Source organism: Notothenia rossii (assembly GCF_949606895.1).
Source record: "Notothenia rossii genome assembly, chromosome: 1".
Lineage (NCBI taxonomy): Eukaryota > Metazoa > Chordata > Actinopteri > Perciformes > Nototheniidae > Notothenia > Notothenia rossii.
In genome coordinates, this window is record NC_136912.1 from 89613822 (window position 1) to 89631965 (window position 18144).

Sequence of the window (18144 nt, forward strand, 5' to 3'; positions counted from 1 at the left end):
CCCTTTTTATTTTAACATAACAGCTAAGAGAAGCCACAACACCCTCTCACTCATCCAATTTCATTTTTTGTGTGTTACCCAAACTGTTGTCTGTGTTTACAACATGGCTCCTCAGCCCTTCCTCCCTGGACACTGTGTTTTGTAGCCCACCATGTAGGCCTGCAGGTACACACGAGCCTGGTTCAGCCTGGAAACACAAAACATTTATTATTATTTTAAATACTCACGGATCTAACTTCACCTTTAGCTATTTTAAAGAGGACATACAATGCTCATTTTCAAGTTCATATTAGTATTTAGTTCCTCTACTGTGACATGTTTACATTCTTTAATGTTCAAAAAGCTCTTTATTTTTCTCATACTGCCTGTGCTGCAGAACCTCTTTTCACCCTTTTTCTGAACCCAGAGCCCAGTCTGCTCTGATTGGTCTGCTGGCTGGCTCTGTTATGATTGGTCAACCGCTTGGAGATGTCCCGCCCCTTAGCCTATTACTTACAATGTTTTGGAGCGCTAACCAATAGATGTAAAAGTGTTACATACTGATGTTACTATGTTACGGAAGTAAACAAAGGAGGCAGGGGGGAGTGTGTGGGAGAGAAACTCCCCACTTTTTTGCCTTTTCAGAACAATCACATGCACAAAAAACCTTAATAACACACTTCAGAAAAGGGAAAACCCCAAAAAGCATGATAGCGCCTCTTTAAACTAATGGCCAACACATGCTGCTACTACCTTTGTATTTCATAAGGCAATTATGTTTCATTCTGACAATAAAGAACTATTAACTGATTGAATCTAAGCCTAAGTAGTGATCTAAGTATGAACATCGATAAGAGGAGATGACAGGAAATTCTTAGAAGTAAATGTATTTTGATAAGCTCCACCATCTGCAACCTTATGAACTACCTAATCAAGATCTAGAGGATGTAATAAGAAAACAAGTAAGAAACCTGTATTTAGTGCAGAGCCGAACCCCCAGGGGTCCGCAGCGGTCCACGTAACTCTCCCTGAACGCCTTTCTTACGGCTCGAGCCCTGCTGACCACCGTGGTGACCACAGGGCACGTCCTAGGACACAGACACACATTCATAACAATACAGTCAATAAGTCATTATCATAATATAAATCATATGACATTTTTACATTTGCACAGATTCATTAATGCTTGAGAGAAATTGTGAAAATGACCTGATCAGTGTTTAAAAAGTTGTGTAGTTGTTAATATAATTCAGAATTTTATTTAGCTTTAAAAATGTGTTTTACTTTTATGTATGCACCATGACATCAAGTCAAATTCCTCGTACGTGTCAACCAACCAGGCAATAAACCTGTTTCTGATTCTATAATGTGCAAACAAACTTCCTGAAAAGGCCGACCAGTAATGAGCAGCAGACAGACCACACATGAATGAATCGTGGTGTTATTTGTGTATCTTGTTGTTGTTGTTGTTGTTGTTGATACTCACAGCTTCTCGCAGCGCAGGCCTGCCGTCCCCTCTGGACAGGTGCAGGTGTTGTGAGGACTGCAGGTGGCCCCGTGTTGGCAGGGCGGCACACAGGGCGTGGTCAGAGCTGCAGACACACAACACACAGCAAGAGTCTTAATGCAAGGTGACGGCAAAGAAAAGGTCTCTTAAACAAACACACACACACACACACACACACACACACACACACACACACACACACACACACACACACACACACACACACACACACACACACACACACACACACACACACAAACCCGTTTCACAGTGAATTCCAGTATATCCTTTGACGCAGCGGCACCTGTTGAGGCCGACACACACTCCACCGTTTTTACATGGTTTGTGACACTGAACGGGCTCTGAGGGAGACAAAGAAACATGCATTTAGATGTAATGGATCATCTTTCAGTGATATTGATGCAGGGGAAACTGGTGTTATGATCTATGAACAGTGACCTGGATCAGGGGCCAAGACTGACTGTTTGCTTTGAATACAATATGACCCTGAGGAGGGAAGCCTTTCTCTTTCTTTTATTCACTATTAAAGATCCAACTCTGTTATACTCTGTAATCCCAAAATAAACCATCTTGAGTTTTTACTTCTGACCACACTTCAAGCTGTAGTATTGAACACTTATTATAGACGCTGTAAATTAAGCAACTTTCTCAAATATCAGTGAACATTAACTTTAGCCTTTAGATATTCTGGTGCGGCTCTACAGCTGCACAGCTCCACTTATTGGCAGCCTGTAGAGCTACATACATTAACTGAAATATATACCGGGCTGCTAAATCCTAAGAACTGCTACAGGATTTGATTTGTTTTTGATCTGTATTTTTGAAAATTATGTAAGTTTTTTAGGTTTTTTTTAGCATATTGTTTATTATATTATAACTTAGTACTTTTTTAACGCATTTCAGATATGCAACACTAAGCTGTCTGTGGCTCTTTCCTGCTGTAACGCTGCAAATTTCCCCTCTGTGGGACTAATAAAGGCATTCTGATTCTGATACTGTATCCAACCTTATCGGCTTATCTTAAATAAAGCCATGTCTACCAGGACATAAACATAATATTTTCATCATCAATTTATCTGTCAAGTAATTTAAAAGGTTGTCATTGGAGACAGTTAAAAGCGAAAGATAACTGGAGATCAATTACAAAACCAAATATGTAAGAAATAGCCATTTTCTTTCTCTTTTAATCGCTTGCCCTTTTTTATTTCTGTTCATTTACTTCAGGCAGCTCTGTTTTTCAGTAGTAATGTTTTTTTCTACCTCTCAGATTGTTTCAATTGAAGGGGTTTTTAGAGGACTAAGAACAGCGTTTCACAAAAAAGACACAACACATCTTTGAAGAAAACAGACACAAACACATTCTATTCTGCAGTAACAGACAATCAGGGAACAATTCTCATGACATATTCATGAAATATATATGATAATATTATTGCTTGATTGGTTTGAGTAAGTGTAATGTCACCTATTTGGCAGCGAGCACCTTGCCAACCACCAACACATGTGCATTGGTTGACATCCACACATCTTCCCCCGTTTCTGCAGACAGGGCTGCACAAGGCTGCAAAACACACACACACACACACACACACACACACACACACACACACACACACACACACACACACACACACACACACACACACAAAATAGAAGTGTTATGTCGGAAAACATTTCATTTACAGTAACATTGTGTTGTCCAAACATGATTTGTTTTTCCATCATGGTACAACACATTTGATTAGACCTGCATGGTGGCTGTAACTGGTGCCAGATGTGTTTTTGCTTCTGTTACTCACGCAGGAGGCACTGGGGGCCGGTGTAGTCAGAGGGACACTGGCAGGTTTCAGGCCCCACACAGCGACCACCGTTAGTACAGGGCAGCTCACACACCGCTGAGAGAAGGACGATAAAAATGTGAGCATCTTGTAACTTTTTAAACAACAGGATTTATTTTTTGTTTACTGCATTCTGCTTTCTTTCCTCAAAATAGCTTCTATCCCAGTGTGTTTATAGACTGCAGTGCTTGCTTGTACAGAAGTGATGCATAAAAGCTGGAGTGCAGAGCTTTTGTTTTCCCCCCTCTGGCCGTAAGAGTAATTACTATGCGGGGGAAATGTGCAAATAGTCGCTTTCACACCAAGTACTTTGCCGTACTTAGTGCCGGCACTTTGTCTGGGGTACCAGGCACTTAGTCTGGGGTACCAGTCACTTAGTCAGTAGTACCCCCAGGGCGCTAAGTGCAGATCGCGTTCACACTGGAATAAATCGGAGATTACACAAATGAGCCGCTGACGTCACTTCGGCTTCTTCTGCTTTGGGTTTACTGGCAGGCCGCAAACCACTTCACGGCGAGTACAGTAGGTGGCAGTATGCACCTTAAAGTTGTTTGCAATCCGCCAAAAAAACGAGAGAAGAAGAACTTCACGGCGTATACTGCCATGCCCACCTTCCGACTTCAGACATGATGGAGATGGAGTTGACTGAAGTTGTGATTTTTGTGCTCTTATTATACATGTAACCGGGTTATTGCAGCCTACTAGGGATTCGACACAAACGCAGAGCCACCCGTCGAATGCTATAATTGCAATGCTGGTTCAGAATCCTTAAGGAAAGGATTGGACGACGAAAAGCACGGACTATGGCCATGTTTCGCCGTAGGAGGGCGTATTCTGATTCCACTAATATGTGTCCCCTCTTTGTAAAGAGATTCTGAACGTTTCAGGAAAAAAGATTTGCTCACTTTTTGTCCTGATCCATTTATATAAAAACCTGTCTGAAAATGAGCTAATCAGATTTTGTGATGTCATGTTTTTTTGTCTTGTATAACCATTAGCCAATCACCAACCAAGGTAACCCACCCCCCACCTTATCACCTGAGTCTCCTCCTCCAGCACCATTGTGTTCTTTGTAACCAAATATCTCTCAGAGGGGCGTGGGGAGTGGCTCCTTATTTTCATCTAAAGTAACAGACCCAGAATCAGCACTTTTGAAACAGGGCTGAAACAGAGGGGATTATGGGTAATGCTGCAATGATCTGTTTGGTATTTCAAGCCAAACACTTCAGAGACATATTTTGTATATATCTGAGACCTACAATAAAGTAATGAAAAACAATATAGGGGACCTTTAAGCTTAATCATTGTTCCATGGAATCGTTTGGCAAAGGCTTGAATGTAAGGGACTTTCCCTATATGTAAAAGTCACTGATTCAGCTTTAATGTCAAAGGTGAGGTACCTGTGTGGCATCCTGCTCCCTTCCAGCCAGGAGGACACAGACATTTGTTCCAGCGCATACAGGTTCCTCCGTGAGCACAAGGTGGGGAGCACGAGGCTGAAACACATCATCAACAAGAGTTCTCACAGCAGCAGCAAATAAATATATACACTTCTACATCAATGTTATCCATGTCAAACAGTCAAGTTTTGTACCTGAGCAGCCCAGTCCAGGGTAGCCTGGAGGACAGTCGCAGCTGTTTGGAGCCACACACACTCCATAGTTTTGACACTGAGTGTTACACACAGCTGCAACAGCAGGGACGTTAATAAGCATTTTATAATATTTAAATCCTTTAAAAAAACAGACTAAAGCAGTTCCTTTTGCTAATACTGTTGTAGGGCTGGGAAATATAAGTACGTATTATGTTGATATTGTGATATGAGACTACATATCATCTTATATTTTTGATATCGTAATATTACAAAAGTAGAGAACAATACAGTAAATTGATGTAGTTTTTTTATTCACTCAGTCATGGTATCCTCATTACTGATGATTATTTACCAAAAATCTCATTGTGTTCATATCTTTTAAAGCCCCAATAGTCAACCTTACAATATTATTATAATATGATTACTTTCTCAATATTACACTTCCCCATATTGTTATCACTCATCCACATTTTCGTGGATCAGAAACATTTAGGTCCATTGTGTAAGCTGCCATAGACATATTTTGTGTTTGATGTTTGACTCACGCTTGCACTTGGTGCGGTCGTCAGTTTGCACCTCGTAGCCCCCCCGGCAGCTGCAGTGAAACGCTCCAGGATGGTTCACACAGAGCTGCTCACAGCCTCCGTTTGTAAAGTCCCCGCACTCGTTCACATCTTATGACGAAAGGTTAAACAGTTAAACATTTCTCAACATTAAAAAACACATATTATCTATGCAGTCTGTTCATTTCCTTTATGGCTCAGTGACAAGGAATGCTCGGCTTATCACACACAGGCTTATCACACATGAAATTTGGCCGCAGCTAAACTGCTCAGAGTCATAAGGTCAATTATCAAATTTCGGCATTGGCTTTTTAACCCAGATACAGTTTCTTTTAATTATCAGCCTGGCACAAACTAAATAAAAGAGAAGCTGAGTGAGTGCAGCCATTTAAAGTACTAAAAAGCAGTACAAAGTAATAAACATTTGCAAATGAGCCTCTGGTGATCTTTGTATGGCTGTTTCATTATAAGGTTGTTTTGATTGTGAAGTCTGAAGGCATACAACTCCGTTATTTTAACATAAATACTTGAAATAAAAGAAAAATCCTGTCTATCGTTTCTGGATGTTAATGACCTCAAATGAAATAGCATTAAATGTTCCCAAAATCCTTTTAAAATGATGGTGAAATGTATAGACAGCTTAATTTCTGGGATGAATTCAGTTCAGTCGAAGCCTACTAGGTCAGCAATTTAAAATCAAAGGTGGCAGTAAGGAAACAAAATGGCCCTGACCCACGCAGCTCCTCTGGTCGTCACCCAGCTTCCAGCCGGCTGTGCAGCTGCAGCGGATCTGACCCTCCGCTCTCACGCTGCAGACGTGTTCACAGCCACCGTTTCTCAGCTTGCAAGAAGTGACATCTGTACAGGTGAAGAAGAAAAGGTTTTAACAGATTATAATACTGGCTTGGCAAAACTAAATAAATTGATTTGTCAAGTAATAGTGAAATGACCTAATCTTACATTTTTCAAGCCAAAATGCCCCAAAAACCTTCTAATTCCAGACTTTAAATTGTGAGATTATTACATTGTTTTAATTTTCCAATTAACATGCAATTTCCTTTAATAATATATATATTTTTTGTTGATAAATCACTGAAAGAGTGAATCACAAACTAATCAATAATGAAAATAGTCACATTTAAAAATGACAGATTATGAAAAAAGTCTTACAAACAAACAGTCGCTGCAAATAATAAGTTAAAGCTGCTGTTTTAAGTCTTTTTAAACAACTATTTAAACTACTTCAACCATTTGATCTGATAATTAGTGCTACTGTAACCAGTCCTAAAGAACGAATTATTGACAGAGTACATTTCTTTAAAGCTGTGTTATATGGGCATCAGTAGAATCATGGAATACTAAAACGTAAGCAGTTTGCCTTTGACTTTACATGTTAGATAGTTGCAATTCATATTTCATAATTGATATTTGTCTATGTTGATGTGACACATGGAGCTGCTCTGATGCAAGTCAAATTTCAGACTTGATCTGACCATTAAAGGGTTATCATATCCTATTTAAATATTACATTACATGTCACTTGTTAGACACTTTTATCCAAAGCAACTTACATACTCAATACTGTGGGCAATCCCCACAGGAGCAATTTGGGGTGGAGTGTCTCAGGGACACAACGACATGCTGACTCCACTGCGCCACACGCCTCCTATGAAGTAGAGTGCTTAATAATGTGATAGACACTGAAATGAGAGACGTACTGGTGCAGGTGTGGTTGTCGCTGTGCAGCAGCAGGGGGGCAGGGCAGTGGCAGATGTGTCCTCCTGGAGAGTTGGTGCAGGTGTACGAGCAGCCACCACGCTGGAGCTTACATTCATCAATGTCTGAGCACACAGAAACACACACACACACACACACACACACACACACACACACACACACACACACACACACACACACACACACACACACACACACACACACACACACACACACACACACACACACACACACACACACACACACACACACACACACACACACACACACACACTTTTGAAAGAACATACATAACATTCATCTGTTTGCAACTCACATATATAATATATATCAATATTCCAATTACTGTATATATAGACTATTCTGCACAGTTTCTATCATATTCTGTTTCTATTATATTCTATTTTATTTTATTTACTTGTACTATCTTATCTGTTTTATTGTGTTGCCCTGTTGGAGGAGCCTGGGACCTAAGCTTTTCATTTTCATAACTACACTGTAGCTACAGTATGTACACAGGACAATAAAAGCCTTGACACTTGAAACGAGGTAAACATCTTTTTTGAACACCCATATTTCTGCTATGCAACACATTTCTCACTTTCTCTTCTCACTAATCCTTCAAAATGTGCCATTACGAGATCCGTTTACATAAACAGACGCACACAAACTGAGAACATGAGATAGCATATTCATGGCAGTTTCCTTCTCTCGGCATGCTGGTGAATCAGCCGGTTTAAATGCCTATAATGAATAGGTAAACAGTGGGAAGTGTGGCTGAGTGACTGACCCACGCAGGTGTGGCTGTCGATGTGCAGCTGGTACCCGGCCCTGCAGGAGCACTGGAAAGATCCCTGAGTGTTCATGCAAATGTGATCACAGGTCCCGTTCACTGCCAAACACTCATCCACATCTGTGGGGTCGGAAACATTTAGTTAGCTCTTCTCTAGAGGCACAACACGACTCCATATGAAAGGCTCATTCTACAGACGAACACTTTTTGTAATTCATTTTAGAACTCGTTTTAAAAAGCTTAGAGGGTCAGGTGAGTGGGGGTTCAAAGAAGGAAATGTTAAAAGGAGACAGCTTGTTTGGATCAAGAGACCAAAAAGGCTTCTTTGAATAATATACTGAAGAAGAGAAGATCCCTTTGATGATGAAACTACCCCGCACTATCAGAAGCCTTCAACATCATTTGAATTGGTTACAATGTCTCTGGTGTATGATAACATTTTGATCCACTGTTCCTTCACGTGGGAAGAACTGTTCCCTTCTTCACTTAGAGGTGTGAATGCATCAATACCTGACTCCTGCTCCAGTGTTTTACCTGTGCAGGTGAGTCCATCCTCCAGCAGCTGGTAGCCTGAGGCACACTGGCAGCTGAAGCTTCCTGGTTGGTTCGAGCAGTTGTGTTGGCAGTGGCCGTTGTTCAGAGCACACTCATCAATATCTGCACAGAAGGACAATCCTAAAGCACTCGTCTCTGGAGAGTGCTGTGTGCTCAAGTGCTGCTGGCACACGCAAGTTGCATGACACAAGTATCACTTCAAAGTCAAAGTCAACTTTATCATCAATCTCAAAATATGTTTGTACACACAGAAAGATTGACATACTATTTCCCACAGTCCCGAGGTATACAATAACAAATTAAAATACAAGAACAATTACAAAAAATAACCGTTTACTTCAAGTAAGCAGGATATATATAAGTGCAAATATATTTCCATAGCAGCGTAAAAGTGACTGGTGCTGGATTTAATTTGTTTGTGTCTGTGTGTGTGGGGGGGGTGTTAAAGTTTTTGGATACTGTGAACCACTAGTGGCGAGAACATGTGGAAAAGACACACACTGCTTACCCACCAAAACAAGAGTGGCCATCTCCATTGAAGCCCTGGTAGCATTGGCAGAAATAAGAGCCGATGATGTTCCCACAGCTAGCGTTGATGTCACACCCGTGATCACCTGACACACACTCATTCTTATCTGCAAAGACAACACACACACACACACACACACACACACACACACACACACACACACACACACACACACACACACACACACACACACACACACACACACACACACACACACACACACACACACACACACACACACACACACACACACTTTTTAAAAACCAGATCCGAAGATCATTACCATCTAATAATCATTAGTCAGCCACTCGGGATCATTTAAATGAAAGATATAACTGCAGGCATTAAACCACGCGCACACACAGAGTCTGACCCCATCTACAGGAAACTGATTTCCCGTGGACAGACATTCATCACTAATTACTTACCTGCGCAGTGTGTGCCGTTTCCACGGTAACCTGGTCGACACACACACTTGTAGCTCCCAAGCGTGTTCTCACACACACCCTGACCATCACACACCGCAGGACTCTCTGAGCATTCGTCCACATCTGGAACACAGGAAGAGAATGTTACATAAACCAAGTGTTTACATTTTGCATTCACTTGTTGCTCTGACATAATCTGCAAAACATTATTACTGAGTGAAAAAACAACTGTTGTGAAATCCGCCCTTATGTAACTGAATCATTTTCATGTCAACAAACCCCAGTAGGATCCCCCCTAATAAATCTTGTTTCTGCAACACTACGGGATATGTTGTTTTAATAGAGGATAGTACTTCACATTGTCCAACTCTACATTCACTACTCTCCTAAATCAGTTAAATATGATTGTTTTTGCTTATGTCCGCTTAACCCTTATAAGATTGCGTTAGCCAACAAACTGCAAAATCAAAGTGATATCTTTCAGTACCTTGGCCTAACTCAGAGGCCATCCTTAACAGTACTTCAGGAGCATTACATACAGAAGGGAGCTGGCATTACTGCAGATTTCAGAGAACTCTGGTGGTGGTCGTGTCGTTATCCTGGTCCTGTTTGTTTAACTGCTTTGTTTTGAAATGCATTTTTTCCTTGTTTCTTGTCTTGTTTTACTTTCTGTCTCTTTACTTTGATGTCTGATTCTCCTCACCTGCTACCCTTGTGTTTTTGCATGTCCTCCCCAGCAGTGTCCTCTCTTTGTGATTAACCCTGTGTATTTATACTTCTGTCCTTCCTTGTGTTCTCTGTCAGTTCGTGGTCAATGTTTCCCTGGTGCGGTTCGATTTGTCACTGTGTCTGGTTTCCTGTCTCCGCCTGAATCTTGATTTCCCTCGTCTGACCTCCTGGTTCTACTACCTGTGTTCTCCAAGTCTAACCAATTAGTTCCTTGTTTTCTTTTGCTGTTATCTTTTGTTATGTTTCAACTTGCCTGCTCCTCTAAGTATCTTACTTTTGTACCAGCTTTATTTCAACAAAGCACTTTTTTTATACCTGCCTCTCTCTTAAGTACTCTTGTTGGTTCTGCCTTTCTTGCCTCCGTGACTTCAGGTAATGTAAAAAAAAAAAGTACCTCTCTAGAGCCAGAGTTTGGTTTGTCCGTTCTAAGCTACAGTAGAAACATGGCAGACTCCTTGAAAAGGACCTGCTTCCTACGTAGTTGTAAAGGTCTCATTTTTCCACTCATAAGATTAGTTTTATTAGTTTAGCTCTTATAGAAGGGATAGATTTGTAATTTTAAGGAAACAAAAACGCATTTCTTATTTTCAGGTTCTGCTAATATTGGCACTTTAAATACTACACACTGGCACTTTAAGCTTTGAAAGTGCATCATACCTTGACACACATTGTAATCTTGACACACAGGACCTGAGATTGGAAGTGCAGAAGAGTCGCAGAGAAAACACAACAAGATGAAAAAAGAGGAAGCGTTGGGAGGATTTTAGAGCACAAGAGAGGAAATAGGTAATTAAAGGAGCAAAAGAGTAAACAAAAAGTAATAACAACACAGGCAAGCAGCAAAGCAGGGGATTAAAGCTCTTCTCTCCTGCAAAGCCTTCCTGTCAGCGGAAGTTATTAAGTCTGGTTTAACTCAAGTGGAATATTAGAAACACCCGATTAGATCTGGACAGCAGTCTGGCCCAGAGGAAGGGAAACGTTAACACCGGACTTACCGACGCAGGCGGGGGCCTCGGCTCTGAACCCCGGCCGGCAGCGGCACGTAAAGCTGCCGGGAATGTTCACACACTCGTTACCCAGCTCACGGCGACACTGATCCTCGAAGCTGCACTCATCCACATCTGTAAGGACATGGACAAGAACTGTAATAGGAAGCGAACACTTCACACTCCCGTATGGATTATATAGCATGGACCTCAAGTATAATAACACCCAATATCCGGTCAAAGAGGAAGACATTTAACCCCTCACTGCTTCCCCAGGCGAGAAATACGAGATTTTGATGTATTTAGTTGACAAGGACAATGCAGTTTATCCCTATGTGCCCCTATGTCTGATTTAACATGTACAGTTTAGTTAAAATATAAAGCTTTAAGTGTAATTAAAACAACACGTAAATAATTAACAGCATTAACCAGAAACTAGAAACAAAGGAATCAAATTAAACCCTTTTTATTTGTCACACACATGTCGTACTTCGGTTACTTTTTAAAAAATATGGAATTAATTGGATTTGAGTTGGTAATATGTTTCAGAATTGACAGCTCTTTATGGAGAAAGCTGATCGTCAAAATTGAGATTGAGATGTTCATCAACCATCTACCATGCTCATAATGACTGTGTTACATGTTATCATCTTTCACTTTGGATATTTCTGGATAGAGGCTCTGGTGCTAGACAGTCAACCCATTGAAAAATTATTAACGTAAGCAGATTTGGCCTTTTTTGTATTCTGATGCTCTCGGACAGGCTTTTAATTAATTATCTAATTGAGTCTAATTGTACTAGCATGTAATGTGTGTGATTGTAGATGGTTTTAATGGATTCCATACTCTCATGCAATATGAAAAATAAGAGAAAATCACAGAGTCCATACAGCACATATCATGCTCCTGAACATACATTTTCTCATTATACTTCCACATTCTAGAGCCATACACCAGATAACATTGGCCTCACCTACACAACTTCGTCCATTTAGAGCCATTACATATCCTGCGGGACACGAGCAGGTGAAGGCGCCGGGTGTGTTTCTGCATTCGGCATCGCCGTGACACGCCTGCAGGCCCGTCACCGTCGCCAGAGCACACTCGTCTATATCTGTGACAAACAGAACACATGAATTAAACATACGGCAAAAGGGATGGAAAATGTACATATAAACAATTTCAAACATGCACTCACACCCATTGATTCTTTCTCTCTCACACACACACACAGATAATGACGTACCCTTGCACCCTCCAGCATCCATCAGGTAACCATGGAGACAGCTACAGGAGTAGGATCCGGGTGCGTTAGCGCAGTCGGCGTGGAGACCACATGGCCCCCCCGCCTCACACTCATCAACATCTGTCGAGCAGAGAGAAAATAATGTGTTGCATCTAACGGACATCGCTGTGTGCGACCAAGCAAACAAATAGGTGCTACAGTACATGATGGAACATATTACGTAAAGCACTTAAATGTCAAATCCTTTTTTTGTGCATAAAGAAGATTATAGTCAGAGAAGTTTGGGTTGTCTTCTTATAAAGACTGTTCCTGGTACTTTACCTGGCATTAACGAAATCTTCTGTTTTACTCGGATGTTGTTTTTTCTTTGGCTGTGTATTATTGCTGAGTTCCAGCAAATAATAGCTGTGAATAGTTTAAAGAGTGCTGCAAGGAGAGTTATCGAAAGTTTTGATAATAGATTTAACGTTTAGGGGGCCCAATTGTGTTTTTGGAGGTTTTCCCTTTCCAGTAGTGTGTCATTTAGGTTTTTGTGCATGTAAATGGTCTGCAAAGGCTAAAATCAACAAGTTCCCTCCTCATATTCATTTGATTATACTTGGGTTTGAAAGACATCACCATGTACATTGAATGTCCCATACTGCCCAGACTGTGATGGACTTTTTGTCAATATTTTCTGACCCTTATCAACAAACTATTGATGTAAAATAATCAAGAAAATAATCTTCTCATTTAATTAAGTCAGTTGCAGCCATATTCAAAGCCTCATTTGTTTACTTTAATTACAATTACTTCCCTTATTGAATGCAGAACTAGTAAATTAGACATCACCTTCAGTTAAAGCCTCTCCTCACCTTTACACCCTGCGGCCCCCTCCAGAGTGAAGCCCCCAGGGCAGCTACAGTTGTCTCCGTCCTTCACCATGCCAGATGGACAGCTGCAGACGGAGCTGTTTTCCAGCTTCACCTGGTTCCCCGGACACTGAGGAGGAAGACTGGTGCTCGGAGGAACTGTGGTAGTTAGGGGAGCTGCTGATGTAAAAAGAAAAAAGGAGACATTTTAGGAATATCTGAAAAGGTAAAAGAGAACACAGCAAAACAAAAACACTCTCTTACAGGACGTTTGTGGCCTGATATAGTAGGTAAATAGGTATATTGTGTGTTACTTAAGCCCTTGTGAAACTGGAAATCTAACAAAGAAGGTATACTTCAAAGTATTGTGTTCATTAGTGAGTCTTCAAATTACGGCTATATACAGTGTTACCTTTAGATGGAGCCACACTAACTTTTAACACTGTTTCCAGTCTTCTTTACATAAAGCTAAGCTAACTGGCTGCTACGTGTAGCCCCCAAATTAACAGACATGAAAGTGGTATGGACATTCTAATCTTACTTTAAAACACAAGAAGCAATTAACCAGATTCTATATTTAAACTTAAAAAAGAGGACCCACAAATTTAAAAGTCCACTTTTGAAAGGTCAAACAAAAAAATGAATTTGGTAACATTATTGGATATTAAGTCTATTGAGGTATTTATTCTCTATGTTGTTGGGTAACCGATTAACTGTAAAATATATAATATTTTTTACCATGGCATCAGAAAATGTTTCATATATAAATCACAGCTGGATTCTTTCCCGTTTTCTTTAAAGCTATCACAGGATAAATATGTAGATTTAATTAACTAACCCATTAATGTGTATATACAATAATTGACGCCCTAGTTTGAAATGCAGAGTGCCTACCATACTTTAATGGCCTAATTTGAATACTTGAATTACACACATTTTAATGCAGTTCTGATCACCTTCAGTTAAACGCTCATTCTGCCTCTCCTCAACTTTACACCCAGCGGCCCCCTCCAGAGTGAAGCCCCCAGGGCAGCTACAGTTGTCTCCTTCCTTCACCATGCCAGATGGACAGCTGCAGACGCTGCTGTTCTCCAGCTTCACCTGGTTCCCCGGACACTGAGGAGGAAGACTGGTGCTCGGAGAAACTGTGGTAGTTAGGGGAGCTGCTGATGTAAAAAGAAAAAAATAGACATTTTAGGAAAATCTGAACGGGTAAAAGAGAACGCAGCTAAATACTCTCTCGAAGGAAGTTTGTTGGTTGATATAGTAGGTAAATAGGCTAATTGTCTGTTTCTTTAGCCCTTGTGAAACTGGAAATCTAACCATCGAGATAAACTGTCTACTGTTGTGTGAGTTTCAGAGGTGCTGAACGGTAGATGATGTAACCTTTAGACAGAGCCACGCTGACTTTTACCTGTTTCCAGCTTTTACACAAAGCTGGACTTAAAGGTGGGGTAGGTACGTTTGAGAAATCGGCTCGAGATACACTTTTTGTTATATTCCATGGAATGCTCTTAACATCCCGTTAGCAATGAATATCTGAAGTGCTTTGACAAAAAATCCATAAAAAAATGGCATCTGTTGAAGCCTTAGTGCTGTAAAAAGCACGACCAATCATCTGAGCCGGCCCGGCTAAAATAACTGGATGGCCTACCTGCCTGTCAGCCTTCCATCTGTGCACAAACTTATCTCGTGCCCTCATTGGTCATGTGCGCGTTCGTGTGTGTTGGAGGAGGGGCTCTGTAAGGAAGGGGCAGATTTTTTCCGGCTGTGTATTTTCAAATTCTAGCGCACTCGAGCTGGTTTCTCCAAACTTACCTACCCCACCTTTAATGGTTGTGTTGCCTTTTATAAAAAAGACAAGACATGAAACGTACACAGACCTTCTCATCCAACTCTTTGCCAGACAGAAAATAAGCCTATTTCCTGCACCATAAACCTACTTATTAAGCGTTCATAACAAATACCAAAAAACATTAAAAGCTCAGACTTGATAGGTCAAACTAAAACACAGAATATGATAATGTGATCGCCTTGCACCAAGTCCTTATTTGATATCAGGCCATCTCATTGATGTATTCTGTATGTTTCTGGGATATCAATGAAACGTATAATTTATTTCCCATGGCATCAGAAAATGTTCAGTACCATAATGACGATAAAGCTGTAATTAGTTAAAAAAACTATACATTTCGTTCCGTTTTTTAATAACAGAATAAAGATATATAACTAACCCCTTAGTCTATATGCATGGGAATTGAAGCCCTGATTTAATATGCAGAGTAGGGGCTGTCTACCATTCTTCAGTGGCATAATTAAACACACTTAATTCCTGAGTTGAATGCAGTCCTGACCAAACATCACCTTCAGTTAAACGCTCATTCTGCCTCTCCTCAACTTTACACCCAGCGGCCCCCTCCAGAGTGAAGCCCCCAGGGCAGCTACAGTTGTCTCCTTCCTTCACCATGCCAGATGGACAGCTGCAGACGCTGCTGTTCTCCAGCTTCAGCTGGTTCCCCGGACACTGAGGAGGAAGACTGGTGCTCGGAGGAACTGTGGTAGTTAGGGGAGCTGCTGATGTAAAAAGAAAAAAACTAGACATTTTAGGAAAATCTGAACGGGTAAAAGAGAACGCAGCTAAATACTCTCTCGAAGGAAGTTTGTCGGTTGATATAGTAGGTAAATAGGCTAATTGTCTGTTTCTTTAGCCCTTGTGAAACTGGAAATCTTACCATTGGGATAAAGTGTTTACTGTTATGTGAGTTTCAGAGGTGCTGAATGGTAGATGATGTAACCTTTAGACAGAGCCAAGCTGACTTTGACCTGTTTCAAGTTTTATAAGCTATCACAAAATAAAGATGTATATTAAGGTAATCAACCGCTTGATCTACATGAGAATTGAAGCCCTGATTTAAAATGCAGATTATAGGGGCTGTCGACCATTCTTCAATGGCATTTTAAAATGCAGAGAAGAGACTGCTTGCCATTCTTCAGTGGCCTCATTTGTATACTTAAATTACAATTAAATTCCCTAATTGAATGCAACACTGGCAATTTAGACATCACCTTCAGTTCAACTCTGGTTCTGCCTCTCCTCACCTTTGCACCCTGCGGCCCCCTCCAGAGTGAAGCCCCCAGGGCAGCTACAGTTGTCTCCGTCCTTCACCATGCCAGATGGACAGCTGCAGACGCTGCTGTTCTCCAGCTTCACCTGGTTTCCCGGACACTGAGGAGGAAGACTGGTGCTCGGAGGAACTGTGGTAGTCAGGGACTCTAAAGCTAATGTAAAAAATAAAAAGTTGTAAAAGGAACTGAAAGGGTAAAAGAGAGTGCAGCAAAAAACAAAAACTCACCTGTGCTCAGTGTGTTGCTGGGTGTAGGCTCACTGAGATTTCCAATGACATTTTCCATCACCTGATTCTAAAAAAAGTAGAAATCAACACATTGATTTGAACTAATCCACATCACATCCAATAAGAACATTTCTAGCATAAGAAGCTAAACACTCAAGGAGGGTTTCTCTGGTCACTGGCCTGGCTCTTGGTGTGCTCCGCCTCTGGGTGTTTAAAGACTTCATTTTCATTTTCCTCTGGGCTGTTCAGAGGCTCGGACACAGACAGACCCAGCAGCAGGGCTGACAGCAGAGTCCTGAGGAGAGGCATCACCTGAATCTGCTGAGGAAAAGGAAGAAACCCCTCAGAGTGTTTCATAAATTGGAAAAGTTCAGATGAGAGCAGTTACCTAAGGGGAAATAGTTTGGAGCTAAATTGGACTCAGATGATGAATTGTGTGCAGCTGCAGCCTTACAGTGCGTGTCCAGGCAGGCAGAACAACAAAGGGTTAAGAGCACCCTGTCATTAAGTTAACATCACCCCCCTGTCTGTCTGCACAGAACAAAAGAAACTTACAGCAGCTGCAACAGGATTTACATTAAGCACATTCAAATTGAAAATATGAAAGCAACAAGAGCGACAAGAAACGTTGTTAAACATATAAACACGCTACTTCCGTGGAACTAACTTATAGAGTAGGCTAATGATGCGATATCTGATTAAGAGTTCAACAAACTGAGCCAACTCACCAGGGTTAGATCTACTCGCAGTAATGAACCGGGTTGTGTTGCAGGAGTTAGACGGAGACAGTTATCCAGATGCCAAAATGCGCGTCCTATCTTCTCCAGATGCGAGGACTCGTGCAGCCTGAAGCAGCTCGGTTTCAGTGTGGGGGGGCTGAGGCTGTAGCGGTGACTCCACATCCTGTCTGAAAAGTCTGCACTTCCCATTCCTCAAATCCCAAACCAGCGCTAAAGTGGAGCAGCATCCAGGCCCGCAGGCGGATCACTGTCACCCTGCTGCCGCCTCTGAACCCTGACATGCGGGTCATAAAGCAGTCAGAGCCTCGGTCAGCCGGGGAACCAGGGAGGTCAGAGAGACTTCACATGCGAGTTCATTAGGTTAAAAGCCTATTACACCCTGCCTGATGGTGAACATCTGGGGGCTTCATGTTTGAGGGAAACGTTCCTTTCGGAAGTTCAGAGTATATTTACAAGAAGGCGTTTTACTAATTGCGGCAGCATGATTGCGTATTAAACACTAGTGAGTCATTTGTAGGCTATAGCCATTGTGCAGAAGTGCATTTTGCATCATTATGTGTGATCACATGACACACACTATATCTACTGTGAGGACAGAGATGGGAGAAAAAGGGAAAAGCCTTGTATTCTGCTGCAGCAGTCAACAACCTGGAATAATCTGCAAAAGTAATTTAATCATAATGGGATTTTTCCTT

The 18144-nt window shown here is 41.3% G+C and overlaps 1 protein-coding gene across 8 annotated transcripts; it reads right to left on the reverse strand.

The window, feature by feature from the left end:
* Window positions 1–49: 49 nt before the first annotated feature.
* Window positions 50–17630, reverse strand: LOC307023675 (uncharacterized protein). 8 transcript variants are annotated; one of them, XM_079657125.1, is made up of 25 exons: window positions 17438–17630; window positions 16890–17027; window positions 16710–16776; window positions 16456–16635; window positions 15721–15930; window positions 14313–14522; window positions 13360–13536; window positions 12506–12625; window positions 12233–12373; window positions 11269–11394; window positions 9545–9667; window positions 9100–9222; window positions 8567–8689; window positions 8030–8152; window positions 7221–7343; window positions 6235–6360; window positions 5485–5613; window positions 4940–5032; window positions 4746–4841; window positions 3307–3402; window positions 2973–3068; window positions 1747–1848; window positions 1466–1571; window positions 951–1067; window positions 50–187 (listed from the first exon to the last, which is right to left on the reverse strand). In XM_079657125.1, the coding sequence occupies exons 1-25, from the start codon at window positions 17609–17611 to the stop codon at window positions 112–114; spliced, it is 3195 nt and encodes a 1064-aa protein (XP_079513251.1). In that variant the 5' UTR covers window positions 17612–17630; the 3' UTR covers window positions 50–111. The 8 variants fall into 8 exon arrangements, 7 of the variants coding, with proteins under 7 accessions (XP_079513251.1, XP_079513250.1, XP_079513249.1 ...); XM_079657124.1 differs by having other exon boundaries at window positions 14313–14519; window positions 16890–17030; XM_079657123.1 differs by having other exon boundaries at window positions 13360–13533; window positions 16890–17030.
* Window positions 17631–18144: the final 514 nt, after the last annotated feature.

Bases quoted from the DNA above. Each gene is read 5' to 3' on its own strand.
- LOC307023675 (XM_079657122.1), bottom strand. From the start codon at position 17,611: ATGTGGAGTCACCGCTACAGCCTCAGCCCCCCCACACTGAAACCGAGC. The intron at 7,344-8,029 runs GTCAGTCACTCA...CTGTGTGCTCAG, and splicing joins CGACAGCCACACCTGCGTGG to ACATTGATGAATGTAAGCTC. The intron at 188-950 runs GTTTCTTACTTG...TTGTGTTTCCAG, and splicing joins CGGCTCTGCACTAAATACAG to GCTGAACCAGGCTCGTGTGT.